The 18,744-nt window shown below is 48.5% G+C and overlaps 1 protein-coding gene across 2 annotated transcripts in view; it reads left to right on the top strand.

The window, feature by feature from the left end:
• Positions 1–18,744, top strand: part of BTBD9 (BTB domain containing 9) — a 523,844-nt gene that overhangs the window by 332,645 nt on the left and 172,455 nt on the right. For both annotated transcript variants that reach the window (XM_069236325.1, XM_069236324.1), the window contains one exon: positions 16,766–16,955. In XM_069236325.1, the coding sequence (XP_069092426.1) occupies positions 16,766–16,955 (190 nt within the window). The remainder of the gene's footprint in view (positions 1–16,765; positions 16,956–18,744) is intronic.

Below are 18,744 nucleotides of genomic sequence, written 5' to 3'. Positions count from 1 at the left end.
TTCACCCCACGGTTAGGGAGAAGGACCATGAAGCATAAGGCACTGCTTCCACTCAAGAGGTGGTGAATCTTTGTCAGTGTTGATGTGCGAGACCTGCTTTACCAGCACTTCTTCGTACAGTGTTAGAGGTTGGCCCCGGCCTTCCACCGGTCCTGCTTAGGCCAGGTTTAGACTCTTCATGGTGTTGATCTTGTGGGGTGGGTCCTGCTGACTTGAAGCAAGAGCCAGCAGGTTCTGGCCCACGACACTGCAGAGGACCAGAGAAGGGCTCGGACCTGAGGCCACCGCAGTAACTTAATGCTAGCTAATGTATCAACGCAATTTTACAATTTGCGGCGTATAGCTCAGTTTCATTAATTAGGGGCTGGCTGAGGTAGCTCGATGAAGATGAAATTGTTTTGTTGTGAGGAAACTTTATCAGAAGGCTTAAGGTAGTCGAGAAAACAGCAGTCACAGCGGCTGCATGCAGTTACGCAGAACACAGATTCAGCACACAATAATATATTTTGTTCTTATGCTTTGCATCTTTGTTAGTAAAATAAATACCTTTACTTTCTTGGCCCCCACTTTGCTCCTGTTTTGCTCAGCACTGATTAGTATTGACGCCCCGGTCTTCAGCACCTGGATCCCTGTTCTCTGCCTGCTGTCACGGCCATTGATCCAGGCCAATGATCTTCTGTCTTCGGCCCACTCTCTGTACTAAACCGCCAGCAAAGGTGAGATTGCAAGATGCACCAGGGCCTCCTTCTCACTAAACGCCTCACGCCAGAGCTCCAACCTGCTCTCCACCCGACAGGGCAAATAACAACAGCCCACTGCCTTCCCGCAACCCAAGTGTAGGTAGGACAGGAACCGCTTCACAGAACGCTCTGGTGGACGCCGTGAGGAGCACAAGCGCACCTAGCTTCTTCCGCTGTCGACCAGTGGCTTCTGACGCAGGAATCTTGAATTACTTGACTGTTTTTGTTACCTAGCAGGCTCATTGTCTCCTTCCTAATTCTTGTTCCGCTGTGTTTCCCTTGAAAGCTGCCATGCGTTACTTAAATACAAAATCAATAATGAAATTATAATGCCTAGCTTACTCTGAGCCCTTCATTGGAGCCAGCCCTTGCCACCCAAGTGGAGCCATGAATCTTAAGTGCTCGGAAGTATTCAAAAAGTGAATTTGTGTGCAGGTGCGCACTGGTATGCATGAGGATTAATGGCTGAGTATTGTGTGTATGCGTAAAGTTCTGGCTGTGCCTCTCTCTCTCGCTGCTAAACTCATGGCTTTAATTCATCCTATTTTGGGAACATTGTTGACAGTGGTGACTAACACTAGACACCCTGTAAATTAATTGTGACGAAAACCCATATTAGGGGGCCTAAGTGTAAAATCTGCCTGGCCACGTGACTGCCAAATATCAAATAAAGAATGCTGTGATTACTGTATACATTTAGCTGCAGGCTTTAAACTGTTAGGACTCATCTTACCATTAGTCTAGATCGATTTTTAATAAACACATAAGTACTGCACATGAAGCAGGTTAAGAAAGTGTTCTCGGACTCAGGATTTGGCTTCTAATTACACTGTATTCTAATGAGTTAACAGAAGCAGCACCACAGCAGAGGACTGTTAGACAGTGAACTCTCACAGAAAGTGCTACAGAATGATCTGAGACCAGGCTCACAATAGTGAAGCAATACAATAATGCTAGTGTATGGAAATGTTGACAGTTCCCTTAGTCTGGTTGAGGCAAAAGAATGCCTTGGAAAGTTGAACACTCTCTGCTGACATCTGTGTGTGACCTGCAGGTCTCTTGAGTACTCTAACCAAATGATGCTGTGGCTGATCTGATTGTACCCCAATATCATGTTCCTTCCCAGTTGCAAATAACCCATTTTCGCTGAGGTTCTGAGTTTTTTGAACAATGGATAACAAAACCTGTTTTCAGGCTAAACTTTACTAGTTATGGGATCCAGCCTTTAGAGTTGAACTATCCAAAAACACCAAGCATTTATGGAGCAAATATGGGTCTTTCCTAACACAAATGTAAAATAATGTGACTGAATATTTTGAAGCGCATTAAAGTATGAGGGAAGATAATAGTGGCTCTGCACAGGCTGCCCTATTCGACGGTGCCCACCCACTTGATATATACAAAACAAACACAAATTTCGTGGAGAGCATATACACTTGAGTATGTTTCAATTCATCAACACATTTATTGCCAAAGTGCAAAAAGATACACTTATTAGCAACAAAAACCTTGTTATCTTAAATGGGGGTTCGCAATTCTGCATCATTCATACATACTACAATTCCACGTAAATAGCTTCCTGTGCATGTGCTGTCTTTGCATATGCTTACTACAAGTGCCTCAAGCCTTATTCTGAAAACCACGGTTGATTCTAGACAGGGAAACTGAAACTTCCAGCCAACACGTGTTTCGTAGCTTTGAGTGCCACTTCTTCAAGGCTGGAAACAGAAGAATAAAATACAGCATGGGAATCAGTCCATCCACAATATTAGATATGATCCAAAGCTCTCTCTTCAAGGAACCTACATTTGCAATCATTTTTCCTCTATCTTTTATAACCCGCCTCCATTCGGTTTGGACACAACATTGGATCAATCCTCAATTAGACTTATTCAAGATAAAGAAGTCCACGCTTTCCGAGCTATAGCAGAAACATTATTCAAACATTATAAGTTCTCATGGTATCATGATTTTTAGTTCAACAGATGTCCTGTTGCACCACATTGTTTTGTGACCCCCTACTCCATATGTGTTTGTATTCCTTAAGATGTCTCTATCCCCATGGGTCATATTTCTGCTTTCATCTCTGACAGTTATCACACCCACCTCACTGAAACAGCAAATTATCCGAAAGCCGTGTCAGGTCTCATTCAATCTAGTCCTGTTATCAAAATTGTGAGTCCTCTTATGAACACATTCTTTCTGTGGAAAAAGACACAAAAGAACCCAAAAAGGAGGGTTTTCAAAGTTCCCAAGTGTTTCATCCCTAGCCTCATTCCCTTTACAATGTACCCGTAATTGCTTAGAGCTCAGTGAGCGCCACTATTATTTAAGGCTCAGGAGAGATGTACCTATTCAGAGTCTAAAGTGCTATCTTCCAAACAATACATACAATTAAGTGCATGAGGCCCAATTACCTCCCTTCTGCCCCCCTCCAGGGCAGCCACTTCCCATTTCTCACAGGCACTTCTCTTTCACCCCATCACAACAATCCCACACGCCTCTGTTGTTCTCTGCCCCTCCCATTCATAGCCTCATGTTCTAAGCTCTGCAGCTCTCAAGCATATCTGCTTATAGAAAACTTCATTTTATAATCCATTCTCTGTCCCTCCCGTTAATATCTTAATTGTATAAGCTTTCAAACTCAACCGTTCGTAGAAAGACTTCACATTGCAATCCAAACCTACCTTCCCATTTATTTTAGCAGTTTCAATCCTTCTGCATAACTCTGAGTGGGAACTTAGTACACTGACATATCAGTACAGAGCTCCGTAAGATCTTCAGGTGGCTCCCAGTGGACATCAGAAAGACCGTCACTCAAGCCCTCATCACCACCAGCCTGGACTACAGTAACACTCTACATATGAATCACTGCACAGACTACAGACAGTACAAAACTCATCCTTGACCTCTCCAGACAAACTCACATCACCTGCACCGCAAGCAGCTACACTGGCTCTTGTTCTGAAGAGATGCAGGTTCAAGATGCTGCCTGCATACAAAGCCCAGCACAATGAAGGACCAGCATACATCGACAGATGAATGATATTCCACCAACCGACCAGACATCTGTGATCTGCTTCCCTTTATCCCTTTTCCTTGCAGACAACACCTCCCCCCACCCCTGCCCATCTCCTCCAAATCCCCTCCCCCATCCCCCACCCTTGCCCCCCTATTCCTCGCACTTGGTGACCAAAGCCTGGAATGACACTCCCTGCACGTCAGGAATGCTGTATCACTCCGGAAATTCAGAAAAAGACTCAAGACATTGGTGTTCTAATGATCAGAGCACCACGAAGCAGCTAGAAACTACAGCACCTTGAGACCTTCACGTGTGATTTGCCACGCTTTATAAATCCTGATTGATTGAGAGTTCAGTTCCAATTTTCCATGCAGGTCTCAAATTATGAGCAGTTTTTGGAAACAGTGCAAATATGTGTCTGCCCTCCCCCCTCCACCATACTCCCCCGCCTCCCGCTGATCTGTTCCTGGGTGCGTCTCTCTCAGTATATACTCTCTGGCCTTCACATGCCTTAAAGGCTCTTTCTACCTACCCACCCATGTGTAAGCTTTTTAAGAGTACCAGTTCTCGTTGAACTGTGTAAATCAATCCTTATGATAGGTCCAAGGATTTTACGTTCTTTGTGCCTACATCAGTACACCTGCATTCTCCATGTAACACCACGTTTCACATTTTAGTTATAAAATTACATGAATATCCTTGGAACTAGTCACGTATTTAAAGCGAACGTCTGTAAAAAGCAGGGGTAAAACTGACCTTTCGGTCTGCGACGCCTTAACTATCATTCCAGTTTCCAGTGCCATTAGTGATCCTGTAGGTGCCATGTGTCGCTTCGGACACTAAAGCAGCTCTGCCAGAGAGAGGGCCGCAGTGTTTGGTTTAACAGATCCTCTTGAGTCCTATCTTGGTGACTTACCTCCCTCGCCGACATCCTCACAACCTTGATGCTAGACTCGACCTCTTCGATGAGGCCGTGATCCCAGCAGCACCATCGGAAGGGAGCTGTTTCCCGCTTACTGCCTGCTCCATCATCTGCTAAGTGTTCCCAGTTCATTCCTGGCATCCCTCATCTTCCTGATTGGTTGGTTTTGAAGCCTCCAGCGCACGGGCTCCTTGTACATATTGACCTGTTCATGGACTAGTGAAATAACTAGTTATCACCTTAGCCGAGGTATCTGTAGACCCAAGGATCAAGATAACTTTAGGTCTCTGAAGCGGGTCCTTAGTAGCCATAGGCTGGTGAGGGCACCTCTTATGTCCACTCTTAAGTCGAGGTGTGACCATAGCGCTGAGCAGGGGCGGTCAGACATTCATCTTCCCAGTAGAAACTGCGCACTCCTTTACCGACACTGACGCATGGGCGAGTTTGGGAGTCATTGGTTCACTATAAACAGATCTAACGCATCGTCTAGCTGGCTCGACCTGTAGGTTCAACAGTGAGCAAATGGCACCAAACTAAGCATATTGATTCCTGGATCTGCAGACTGATTCACAAGCCGTGCTTCCGCCGTAGAGCGCACTTGTTTTTCAAGGCAAAGTGTTTGTTTTTTCACCTCACCCCCATGCGACCCAGACAGGAAATTCTCCAGTTTTATGAATGAGGTGAGCCGGTTTGTCCACCTTGTAATAACAGTCAAGACAACAAGCATTAGCAAAGTTAATTGGTTTGTGACCTATTGGGACGTATTGGCTTTGCCAGTGTTTTTTTGGCAATACTGCATAGCATCGGTACCTGGCATTGTTTGCTGATGTTGTGCAGCATCACCCAAAACAAAATATATCCATAAATAATTAAATAGCATGTGCTTTGATTCGGCTGCTTAATTTCTTCAGCGTGCACATGCATGGTGACTTGTGCGTCGTGACACAGGCCCCGACATGTGTCACCATGCATGCACGTATGTGCCTCTGAAATGCAAGAGGGATTGGTAAATAAAAACAAAACCATGAAACTGGAGTAGCGTAAAAGGACTTTTTTTGGAAGGCACCTAGCCTGGCAGCCGTTTACAGCTTCAACCTAAAAGGATCATGGAGGTGCTAAAGAAAAAGTAGTTCCCTAATACTGAGCTGTGGACGGATACAAGTCAGCCAATTAAAAAGATGGTAAAGATGCTGTGCTACACAGTCGGGACCAATGGAAGGGGAGGAAGGCAAGACATCGAATAAGAAGTAAGCATATCAGAAAGCAACAAGAACGTCAGCCCAAAGGTAAGCAGAGGGCGGGCTGGAAGCCCACAAGGCTCTTTCACAATCCAGCAGCTTGCGTGTGCTTGGTAGGCAAGGCCTTCTCAACCAATCAGATTGCTTCAGGTTTACGCTTTGGACGTTTTGTTTTGTGGAGCACAAGATTTCAAATAGAATAAACTCTACTGATGCAGTCAGATTTGATTTTCGTTCAAAATTGCGGGTCACAAACTAAATGATCTAGTTATTAGTAAATTTTGCATTGTTTTAGTTTTTTCATTTTCTCAAAAATTACCCAATGGATCAACACTAAATGAAGCTTTGGAATATATGCTATATCTTGGTCCAGAATAGTTCAAATCTGTTAAGAGGTTTTTGCTTCATAGTTTTACACATATTCTTTAGTAAGAGTCTGCTTTTGGCCTCTCGCTCCCCTTTAATTTCACACACCCTCATTGAAAAAGTTCCATCAAAGTTTGAAGGATCAAGTGTTAAAATGCTAAATATTTTGGATGGCGGCTTTATAAGGGAGCTGGTTTATCATACATTAATGTGCAATTTGGGTCCAAAACCTGAAGTGGGGCCAATTGGTCGCTTCTGTGTTTTAGGCGCTATAAGCGCATCATTCTAAGTATAAAAGGTGTCGTCCATGAAAAGAGAAGGCGTGGCAGCAGTAGTGCCTGGTGGCAGTGCCATGCAGGCTGCCTCAGTGTTTACATTGAATGAATAGACCGTGTACCAGGAGCGGGTGGGGGGGGCTCAAGCCCCTCTGACTTCTGCCCCCTCCCACCCCCCCCCCCCCACCCCCCCCCCCACCACCTTGCGATAGATCTGTAGAAGAGTATTTGTAATATCTAAGTTAATGTTGGAAACCCATTGCTGGAGGTAAGAAACCATGAGATTGTTCACTGCAGTGCCCTGTGAGGGATTGGCTAGATGTTCCCAGAGGCCTTGCCCCTTTCTGCGCAAACTATATGAAGTTTATTTGTATGTATAAAACATCTGAATAAAATACTGAAAGGAATTTCCGATTCTTTCTAGTTTGAGTGGTCCAACGGAGATGGCATTTGCGTGTTCCCACTCTGTGGTGCCATCCCTGTGCGCTTGGCTCTTGGCAGCCAACCCGACCTCTAGGCGCGCCTTAAGTCCCCCGGCTCTCGGGGGTACAGAGATCTTCTTTAATATTTATAGTACGTGGAGTAAATTATAGATATGTAGAACTGAGTGTGGCGTGTTCCCAGCTCTCGGGGGCTGCTCTCGTCCGTGAGCCCCTCCGGTCCGGGACTCGCCTGCCTCTGTTCACTGTAAACTCTTTGGGGCGCGCTCTGTGCCACGTCCGCCCCGAGATGCTGTTTGTTTGTCCTGCTTCTCACTTCTCTAATATTTGGACAGTTCACAGGAACAGAAAATGTACTCGCGATGGGAAAAACCAGCCACTGTTGGTCCTGGCACCGTTTTTGCAAACAGAATGTCACAAATGGAAGCCCCCCCTCCCCTGGGAAAGAGAGAGCGGGAAGACAGAAAGCGCTCCGAGCCGGGCCCTGCCAGATGGCGCGTTTAATAAATGCATCAAGTTGGTATGAGCGATGGTAATGAACTTCAAACGGGGGAGTGGCCAGCGCCCCCTGGAGGGGAAGAGGAGGGGCAGCACGGCTGCTCCTGTCTGATACAATTAGAGGCTCTCTCCTGCCTGTGAAGAAACAGAACAGACAGCGCTTGGATAACGCCTACTGAGCTTCAAAGCACACTTCTCTGCACCGCCTGAACTGGCCGTGGCAGAAGCTGCCTTACTCATCGGCAGAGTGTGCACCTAAGAGAAAATGCTAAAACCAAACTAAGGGAACTGTTGTGAGAAATAACAGTGTTACTCATTTATTTATTATAGTCAGTGTGAGGCAGAACTCCTGGATGGAAGCTGGCTGACGCCTGCACCTCTCTGGGTGACGGCATCCATAGCTCAGGCTCCTGAACTCGGCCTCCACGGTTACATCTGTCAGCTGGCTGAAGGAGCAAGGACGCCTCCGGTGCGAAGCTGGACCCGTCTGGAGTCCTCGTTGGCAGAGCTCTGAGCACACACCAGCAGCTGGTTCAGGACGTGATCCGCGAGTCCAGCTCCTCACCCAGCACAGCTGTCCCTCACCTTAGGCAGATCCGTGCCTTCCTGTGGTGGCTGAGATCTCAGTCAGTGCAGTCAGCTGTCCCTCACCTTAGGCAGGTCCGTGCCTTCCTGTGGTGGCTGAGATCTCACTCAGCGCAGACGGCACAGCTATCCCTCACCTTAGGCAGATCCGTGCCTTCCTGTGGTGGCTGAGATCTCACTCAGCGCAGACGGCACAGCTATCCCTCACCTTAGGCAGATCTGTGCCTTCCTGTGGTGGCTGAGATCTCACTCAGAGCGGACAGCACATCTATCCCTAACCTTAGGCAGATCCGTGCCTTCCTGTGGTGGCTGAGATCTCACTCAGCGCAGACGGCACAGCTATCCCTCACCTTAGGCAGATCTGTGCCTTCCTGTGGTGGCTGAGATCTCAGTCAGTGCAGTCAGCTGTCCCTCACCTTAGGCAGATCCGTGCCTTCCTGTGGTGGCTGAGATCTCACTCAGCGCAGACGGCACAGCTATCCCTCACCTTAGGCAGATCCGTGCCTTCCTGTGGTGGCTGAGATCTCAGTCAGTGCAGTCAGCTGTCCCTCACCTTAGGCAGATCCGTGCCTTCCTGTGGTGGCTGAGATCTCACTCAGCGCAGACGGCACAGCTATCCCTCACCTTAGGCAGATCCGTGCCTTCCTGTGGTGGCTGAGATCTGTCAGTGCAGTCAGCTATCCCTCACCTTAGGCAGATCTGGGCTTTCCTGTGGTGGCTGAGATCTCACTCAGCGCAGACGGCACAGCTAACCCTCACCTTAGGCAGATCTGTGCCTTCCTGTGGTGGCTGAGATCTCACTCAGCGCGGACGGCACAGCTATCCCTCACCTTAGGCAGATCCGTGCCTTCCTGTGGTGGCTGAGATCTCACTCAGAGCGGACAGCACATCTATCCCTAACCTTAGGCAGATCTGTGCCTTCCTGTGGTGGCTGAGATCTCAGTCAGCACATCTATCCCTAACCTTAGGCAGATCCGTGCCTTCCTGTGGTGGCTGAGATCTCACTCAGAGCGGACAGCACATCTATCCCTAACCTTAGGCAGATCTGTGCCTTCCTGTGGTGGCTGAGATCTCACTCACCGCAGACGGCACAGCTGTCCCTAACCTTAGGCAGATCCGTGTCTTCCTATGGTGGCTGAGATCTCAGTCAGCGCAGACGGCACATCTATCCCTAACCTTAGGCAGATCCGTGCCTTCCTGTGGTGGCTGAGATCTCAGTCAGTGCAGTCGGCTATCCCTCACCTTAGGCAGATCTCGGCTTTCCTGTGGTGGCTGAGATCTCACTCAGCGCAGACTGCACAGCTATCCCTCACCTTAGGCAGATCTGTGCCTTCCTGTGGTGGCTGAGATCTCAGTCAGCACATCTATCCCTAACCTTAGGCAGATCCGTGCCTTCCTGTGGTGGCTGAGATCTCACTCACCGCAGACGGCACAGCTGTCCCTAACCTTAGGCAGATCCGTGCCTTCCTGTGGTGGCTGAGATCTCAGTCAGCGCAGACGGCACAGCTGTCCCTCACCTTAGGCAGATCTGGGCTTTCCTGTGGTGGCTGAGATCTCACTCAGCGCAGACGGCACAGCTATCCCTCACCTTAGGCAGATCCGTGCCTTCCTGTGGTGGCTGAGATCTGTCAGTGCAGTCAGCTATCCCTCACCTTAGGCAGATCTGGGCTTTCCTGTGGTGGCTGAGATCTCACTCGGCGCAGACGGCACAGCTGTCCCTCACCTTAGGCAGATCTGTGCCTTCCTGTGGTGGCTGAGATCTCACTCAGCGCAGACAGCACAGCTATCCCTCACCTTAGGCAGATCTGTGCCTTCCTGTGGTGGCTGAGATCTCACTCAGTGCAGACAGCTATCCCTCACCTAGGCAGATTTGTGCCTTCCTGTGGTGGCTGAGATCTCACTCAGAGCGGACAGCACATCTATCCCTAACCTTAGGCAGATCTGTGCCTTCCTGTGGTGGCTGAGATATCACTCAGCGCAGACAGCACAGCTGTCCCTCACCTTAGGCAGATCTGTGCCTTCCTGTGGTGGCTGAGATCTCAGTCAGTGCCGACAGGACAGCTATCTCTCACCTTTGGCTGATCTGTGCTTTCCTTTGCTGGCTGAGATCTCGCTCAGTGCAGATGGCACAACTATCCCTCACCTTAGGCAGATCAGTGCTTTCCTCTGCTGGCTGAGATCTCAGTCAGCGCAGACGGCAGAGCTATCCCTCACCTACCTTAGACAGCGTAACCAGCCTACATTGGTTTAGGACAGCAAAGATCAGCTTCCCTGAGCAATCCCTGGATAGGTGTGCGCCTGTAAGATGCGTTTGTTTGGTTCAACTCGGGAAAGTTGGAGGCGTTGATGAAAGAGAACCTCCATAGAGCTAGAAACTGCGCACTCCCTTGGCGACTGTGCGCATTGCCAGTTGCCGATTATAAAGAAATTAGAGATGGAAGTTTGTACAGGAATCGCTATATATTAAACACACATATATATATATATATATATATATATTTATGTATACACTCACCTATATATAAATAAATATACACACACACCTTGCATTGAAAAGGCATATCTGTAATAAGGCTTTTGCGTTGTAATTACTTTGCGTTGTAAAGTTATTACCCAGTAAAGAATGTGTGGTAAAGGTATATGTTTTAACATCATACAACCAGTATAGTGTACAGTTAGCACAAAAGCTGTGTGTCAGAACCATACGAGCTGTAATTGGTACTTCAGCAGTCATAATATGAAACCAGGTGCATCTTGTAGAACCCAAAGCATATCACTGCTGACTTTAAGGATGGATCTACCTCTGCGTCACTTGTATGTCTGTAATTAGTCTCCTAGCTTTCTTGCTGCTGAATGATTACTATCTTCCCGCCTTACTCTTCGCCAAGCCATCATAGCTCTAAGAAGCCTTCAGGCGTGTCATCGGAGAGGGTCTCCCCAGTATTCTCCCGCACACCCAGTGCCTGCCCCTTCCAGCGTGTTGGGTTTCTTTCTAGCTTTCCTCCCAGTTACTCTTGGTGGAGAGGGGGCGGGGGCTGCTCGGCTCCTCGCATCCCCATCACTGCATGGGCGCCGCTCGGCTCCTCGCATCCCCATCACTGCATGGGTGCCGCTCGGCTCCTCGCATCCCCATCACTGCATGGGCGCCGCTCTGCTCCTCGCATCCCCATCACTGCAGGGCGCCGCTCGGCTCCTCGCATCCCCATCACTGCAGGGCAACGCTCGGCTCCTCCCATCCCCATCACTGCATGGGCGCCGCTCGGCTCCTCGCATCCCCATCACTGCATGGGCGCCGCTCGGCTCCTCGCATCCCCATCACTGCATGGGCGCCGCTCGGCTCCTCGCATCCCCATCACTGCATGGGCGCCGCTCGGCTCCTCGCATCCCCATCAATGCAGGGCGCCGCTCGGCTCCTCGCATCCCCATCACTGCAGGGCGCCGCTCGGCTCCTCGCATCCCCATCACTGCAGGGCGCCGCTCGGCTCCTCGCATCCCCATCACTGCAGGGCGCCGCTCGGCTCCTCGCATCCCCATCACTGCAGGGCGCCGCTCGGCTCCTCGCATCCCCATCACTGCAGGGCGCCGCTCGGCTCCTCGCATCCCCATCACTGCAGGGCGCCGCTCGGCTCCTCCCATCCCCATCACTGCAGGGCGCCGCTCGGCTCCTCGCATCCCCATCACTGCAGGGCGCCGCTCGGCTCCTCGCATCCCCATCACTGCAGGGCGCCGCTCGGCTCCTCGCATCCCCATCACTGCAAGGGCGCTGCCTGAGATAGACATCTTTCATTCCACGTGTGCTCCGTGCTCTGCTCACCTCAATAGCGTCCTAAATGTCGCAGAAAGAATGTATTTCCCGCATTTCTGTTATTTCTGTTAGTGCTAGTCAGTCAGCCTCCTTGTGAGATGATGTGGCAGTCTCACACACCCTGTTAGCTGTTTTCACAAGCCACTATATCCGGTTTTCTTGGCCCTAAGCCGCTTACATACACAATATAAAGATTAGTGCTGTAAATGTTGTCCTAGAACAACGGTACTCAAAGTACGGCCCGCGGGCCGCCAGCGGCCCCACGGACCTAGCTTGGCGGCCCGCGAGACGCACACCAAACGCCATATCATAATGGCAGCAGTATGTAAACATAGAAGAGGGCCGCGGGAGCATGCCCGCCTGCCTGCCTGCTGTTCCACATTTGTGGCATCTTTACAGTGCTTTGAGTCAGGTAAGGCTCTTTGGTTATTTATTTATTTGTTTTTAATGTAGTGTGTGTTACTGGGGTAGGCGTGAGAGCAGATTGCGCTGTGTGTGTGCGCTGTGTGTGTGTGTTACTGGGGTAGGGGTGAGAGCAGATGGCGCTGTGTGTGTGCTGTGTGTGTGTGTGTGTGTTACTGGGGTGGGGTGAGAGCAGATGGCGCTGTGTGCAGATGGCGCAGTGTGTGTTACTGGGGTAGGGGTGAGAGCAGATGGCGCTGTGTGTGTTACTGGGGTAGGGGTGAGAGCAGATGGCGCTGTGTGCAGATGACGCTGTGTGTGTTACTGGGGTAGGGGTGAGAGCAGATGGCGCTGTATGCAGATGGCGCTGTGTGTGTTACTGGGGTAGGGGTGAGAGCAGATGGCGCTGTGTGTGTTACTGGGGTAGGGGTGAGAGCAGATGGCGCTGTGTGCAGATGGCGCTGTGTGTGTTACTGGGGTAGGGGTGAGAGCAGATGGCGCTGTGTGCAGATGGCGCTGTGTGTGTTACTGGGGTAGGGGTGAGAGCAGATGGCGCTGTATGCAGATGGCGCTGTGTGTGTTACTGGGGTAGGGGTGAGAGCAGATGGCGCTGTGTGTGTTACTGGGGTAGGGGTGAGAGCAGATGGCGCTGTGTGCAGATGGCGCTGTGTGTGTTACTGGGGTAGGGGTGAGAGCAGATGGCGCTGTATGCAGATGGCGCTGTGTGTGTTACTGGGGTAGGGGTGAGAGCAGATGGCGCTGTGTGTGTTACTGGGGTAGGGGTGAGAGCAGATGGCGCTGTGTGCAGATGGCGCTGTGTGTGTTACTGGGGTAGGGGCGGGAGCAGATGGCGCTGTGTGCAGATGGCGCAGTGTGTGTTACTGGGGTAGGGGTGAGAGCAGATGGCGCTGTGTGTGTTACTGGGGTAGGGGTGAGAGCAGATGGCGCTGTGTGCAGATGGCGCTGTGTGTGTTACTGGGGTAGGGGTGAGAGCAGATGGCGCTGTGTGCAGATGGCGCAGTGTGTGTTACTGGGGTAGGGGTGAGAGCAGATGGCGCTGTATGCAGATGGCGCTGTGTGTGTTACTGGGGTAGGGGTGAGAGCAGATGGCGCTGTGTGTGTTACTGGGGTAGGGGTGAGAGCAGATGGCGCTGTGTGCAGATGGCGCAGTGTGTGTTACTGGGGTAGGGGTGAGAGCAGATGGCGCAGTGTGTGTTACTGGGGTAGGGGTGGGAGCAGATGGCGCTGTGTGCAGATGGCGCAGTGTGTGTTACTGGGGTAGGGGTGAGAGCAGATGGCGCTGTGTGTGTTACTGGGGTAGGGGTGAGAGCAGATGGCGCTGTGTGTGTGCGCGCTGTGTGTGTTACTGGGGTAGGGGTGAGAGCAGATGGCGCTGTATGTGTGCGCGCTGTGTGTGTTACTGGGGTAGGGGTGAGAGCAGATGGCGCTGTATGTGTGCGCGCTGTGTGTGTTACTGGGGTAGGGGTGAGAGCAGATGGCGCTGTATGTGTGCGCGCTGTGTGTGTTACTGGGGTAGGGGCATTGTTTTGAAAAATGGGGTGGGGTGGTTGTTCCCCCTCTAAGCCCCGCCCCCCGCTGTCACTTCAGTGCGGCCCTTGGCCGCAACCCATACTGCAATTTTGGCCCCTGAGAAAAAGTTTGTGAGTACCCATGTCCTAGAATAAGACCTGAATAGCATGTTACATGCATGTAATCAGAAATAGCCTTAACATAAACGTCACCCCATCTTGTGCGGCGATCCATACATAACCCCTTCTTGTATGGTTTTTAAAAAATACTTATTGACAAGCATTTTGTTAAAATTATTGAGACGTTCTAATTGATCTAATCCTGTAATCCTCACTGTGCGTATGTAATCTGTGTATATGGTATTAGAATCGGGGTGATGAGCAAGAGACTAGCTCCCTGGGCTGGCAGTGATGCTCAGTGCCACAGGCCATTTTATTCCAGGATTCCTTCTCAGTGGGTAGGGAGGGTAGCGCTTAGTTTCAGCCGTCATGTACTTACAGAAAGATAACGCGTGCTCAGAAGCACTTGATTGCTTCGTGAGACGAGTGCATTCTCGCGGTGGGTTCTAGGAAGAACCATTTTTCCAGGTGAATCTTGTTTTATTATTCTCTGTTGCTCTGGACCATAAACATTAACATTTCCATGCTACGTGTTGACTTATAGTTTCCAATGAAGAGTCATTTACCAACTCCTGACGTAGCTCACCAATACTTCGTTCGCCAAGACATACTTTGCTATACCTAGGATCTGGTTCATTAGCGAATGGGCCCGTTACTCCTTCTCAAATCCATCATAACATTGATTACTTTGTACATTTCATCTACAAGTTTTCCTCGATCCTGGAGATACCTTTACTAGATACCGAGGTATCATTATTAATCAGTGTTTACATGTCATGTCATTCAGTGCTCTTTCCCATTTCCAGTTTGAGAAATGATGATTTCTCTAGCTTCGAAGTTATTACTAATTCATTTACATCAGTGAAAACTGCACAATATTTGCGAAACTGTTTCATTCACAAATGTAAGGTATTCTGGAAATGACATGATGATACTAATGTATATGACCCTTGACACTGCCAACTCTCTGTTCCCTGTACTGATTTGAGTGGAATGGTTGCTTTCCCATCTTGAATAACTTTTTTCAGTATACTCGTCAACAGATTCAAACAAATATATCACTTTCTGCCTAGAAATAAACACGTTTAAGATTTGTGGATTTTTATTCTATAGATACATTTCAGCATACATGCACATACCATCAGAAACAGCCTTAGCACATAGGTCAGGGTGGTCGCGCAGTAGATTCAGCGGTGGCTTCTCAGCCATGATGTTGGCTTTGCAGGAAGCTCAGTGACGTTGAAGGCAGTGTTCGTCTTCAGTACTTCTAACCCTCCTAGGCCAGGTGCAGACGGGGTGCTTGTGTGCCAGGCGTGCCCTTCATGCTAATCTCAAGCATCTGGATGACTTTGGCAGTTGCCGTTTCTGGCCAATGAGGTTTCCCATCATGTTGTTGACAGAGCATTGTGACTCTGATGTTGGTAGGGGCAGTACCACTCAGTCACAGTGGGATGCAGCTCAGACTTCTTACTTGAGTTTTGCAGAATTCTTGATAGGGTTAAAAACCAGGCACGTCTCAGGAGTCTTGGGAACTCCTTCCACACAAGGGTCTCCTTAGGCTTTGTCCCTTCCAGTTGCTTGCTCTCTCAGGCTATTTCTCCATGTAGGCAACATTATGGGCTTCTCCTACTGGACAGTCTCTCCTCATGCAGAGCAGGCAGGCTTCTAGACTCTGGGCAGGCCCTCTGTTCCTCCAGCAGAACGTGCAGATTTCAGGTGATGTCCCCTCACCTATGAGTGTCTGGCTATCAAACCTTCTGTGACTCTGCAGAGCACCCCCTTTCTTAGTCATGAGGAACTTGGAAATGGAGCAAAATTTTAGAACGGTTTAGGGTTGGATCTATCACAAATGTAATTTTCTGGCTGCACATCAGACACAGGTTTTGTGCTAGGTGTTGACTCTCAGAGCAAGTAGCATTGTTGCTGTCTCCAAGCAGAAGCATACAAAACAAAGGCACAGTGAGGTGTGAGATCTCGGCATCCGGCTGCTATCAGCCTTCCTGGAACAGTATCAAGACAAAAGGACAAGCCCTGTCCAGGAACGTCCTTGACTTGAACAACAGAAACTGCAGTCCCATCCCTCATACCTACCATCTACCAAACAGCGGTGCTCAGAAAGAACTAATTCACCACTGACATTCCAAATATCCCATAGCAAACCATAATGCGGCATGGTTTGAGCACTGAAATACATGCTACTCCTGCATACTTAACATTGTGTTCTCTCGGTTCATGTGGAAGTATATGCACTTCTCTTCAAACTGGCCAGAGGCGCTCATAATGCAGAAAGATTGTCACTTTAATTAGTCTGTAATTAGCTTCAAAGTAGCAATATCGTTCCAGTAACCAGCCCCCAGCAGCAGTAGCTTGATGTATGTGGTCAACCCAGGCATTGTGTGTGTAGATTTCATCTGCCTGCTGCTAGTGGTGAAACATACGATGGCTCATCACCATCATTCTTCAGTTACCAAACACAGCCACCTATTGTGGAATTGGCAGGAAGTGAACAGGCAAGAGAAGGTGGACATGAATAATAAGTAGGAAAGTCCAAGTGTAACAGGTGGGTCAGGCAGGCTGACAGCCGTGGAACAGTGAGTCGGTGAGAGCAGCAATGCGCTAACTGTATCCTCATAGATAGCACAAGTGAATTGTCGAAATCCAGATAACCAAAAAGCCTGCAAAGTTGCCACACACCAGAGATTGTCCCCATGTACGTGTGCGACTTTCTGCTCCAACCCAGACTACATGTTATGTTTATTGTTCGATGGAAGTCCTTCTGATGCGTCTTTGTAATGGCATTCTATTTCTCCTTCATCAAATCAGTTCCGCAAGAGAATGTTGCGACGATTGCTGACTGTGCCAGTGTTATCGAAGGGGTGAGTCGCAGCCGGAACGCTTTACTGAATGGAGACACCAAGAACTACGACTGGGACTCCGGGTACACATGCCATCAGCTGGGCAGTGGAGCCATTGTGGTGCAGCTTGCACAGCCTTATATGATTGGATCAATAAGGTAAGACACCATGTATCACAAAGGTATTGTGTGGAGTTGGTACCGTGCTGCATATTGTGAATTTGTACCTTGCAGTGCTCCATAGGGTTTATTAGCCAGCACTTCCTTTATCTCGGTCTTCTTTCCTTTTGTTTTTCAATCCATATCAAGTAGACTTGTAGCTTGGCCCTCTTGCTGCTATGGAATGACCTGGTTCAAAATGTAATTTCCTTTTTTTCTGTGACCTTTGAAATAAACTGATTATCATAAATCAGGATTTTCCTCATACCGCGAGTAGGGAACCCCAAGGCGTGTCCTCAAAGAGACCAAATATCTTTAGTTAGTATTCAGTGGTCAACAGGTGCATCCGTGCTTTGATCCGCTGTTGGTGTTTTAACAAATATTGTCTAATCTCTGTGAGAACATATTCTATATTGCTACTCATAGATCTTGTTTTGGGGGAGAGGGGGATAAAGCAGATTGTCTGCCACATAAAAATGTATAGGTTTTAGATGCATATGTCTAGTTTGCAGCCTGATATGTCTTTGATTCACACATTCATTATTCCACAATCTAGTGGTTAGGTAAGGAAGTATTTGAAACTAATAAGGTGGTCATTAACTTAAGGTAGAACATAGGACTCACTATGCCGATAAACGTTAAATTCGCAAAAATGTGAAGTTTTTTGCCACCAGTGGGTGTGACGATGTAGGAGAGAGCTGGAAGGTGTCAGCTTTTCACTGTGAATCTCCAATTGCCAGAGGAAGACAGTTTGACATTGCGGACACTTCGTCTAAGTCTGAAGATGTATTTCAGGGTAGCTCATTACTTTGAGTATCCTCAACACCATTTCATAGCACCACTACTTCATTCAAGTTTTGTCCGAACTGCAGCCGTAAGTTTGCTTCCTGTGGTAGAACACACAGTATGCTTGCTCTTTCTTTTTCAAGACTGCATCTGAAGACTGATATCTATTCTTTCTTCAAGCTAAATACGTACATAAATACAACATTATTTTGGAATTCTTGGCTAAAATAGAGCAGTCTGGAGAATCCACACGCTGCAGCCAAAAGAGACTGGCTCCAACCATGGTGGAGATGGAGTTAGCTTCAGAGGAAGAAGATCTCAAAGCAGAGGGGACTCAGTGAGAACATCGGCCAGATTCAGACCTTACGGAAGTAGGCACTTTTTGTGCCAAAGCACAGTCTGTCCATGAAAGCGTTTGTAGACTCCTAAAACAAAGGACTGAGACCCTATAGTGCCTCAAATACAGGGATCAAGGAACCGTTGGAAAGATCACATGAGTCGTCGAAGAATTTTCACATTGCATAAATGGAAACCCCTTGTTGTAGGTAGGGAGTTTTGATTATAGTACCACCAATGAAGAAAAGCTGAGACTGTCTACTTGGAAAGAAGGAAAATAAACTCTGAGGCCCTGGACTTTGAAAGATAAACATAAGAAACAAAAGCTGATGATCTTGAAAGACTGATGAGTGTCACCAAGGTTATCAACCTCAACATACATGATAGAGTTAATAAAGCAGTTGAAATCAGAAAAAGAAACTCCTGACATAGAAAGCACCATACACAGACACGGGTTCCACCTGATGAAAGCAAACCTCTGGTATCAGCAAGTAGAAAAAAGCAGCTATACAGTGTCTAGTAGCAAACTCAGTGCCCCGTTGAATAAACATAATGACTAACACTGGAAAGATATGGAGGTTATACTTGAAAACCTTCCAGAACACTATAAAAAGTGAAAGAGGGCAGGAATAATTGCAACAAATGCTTAAAGTTGGTTCTAGACACA

This window comes from Pleurodeles waltl, chromosome 5, assembly GCF_031143425.1.
Source record: "Pleurodeles waltl isolate 20211129_DDA chromosome 5, aPleWal1.hap1.20221129, whole genome shotgun sequence".
Classification (NCBI taxonomy): Eukaryota; Metazoa; Chordata; class Amphibia; order Caudata; family Salamandridae; genus Pleurodeles; species Pleurodeles waltl.
The sequence above is the reverse complement of the archived record's forward strand: the minus strand, read 5'-3'. Positions and strand labels throughout refer to the sequence as shown.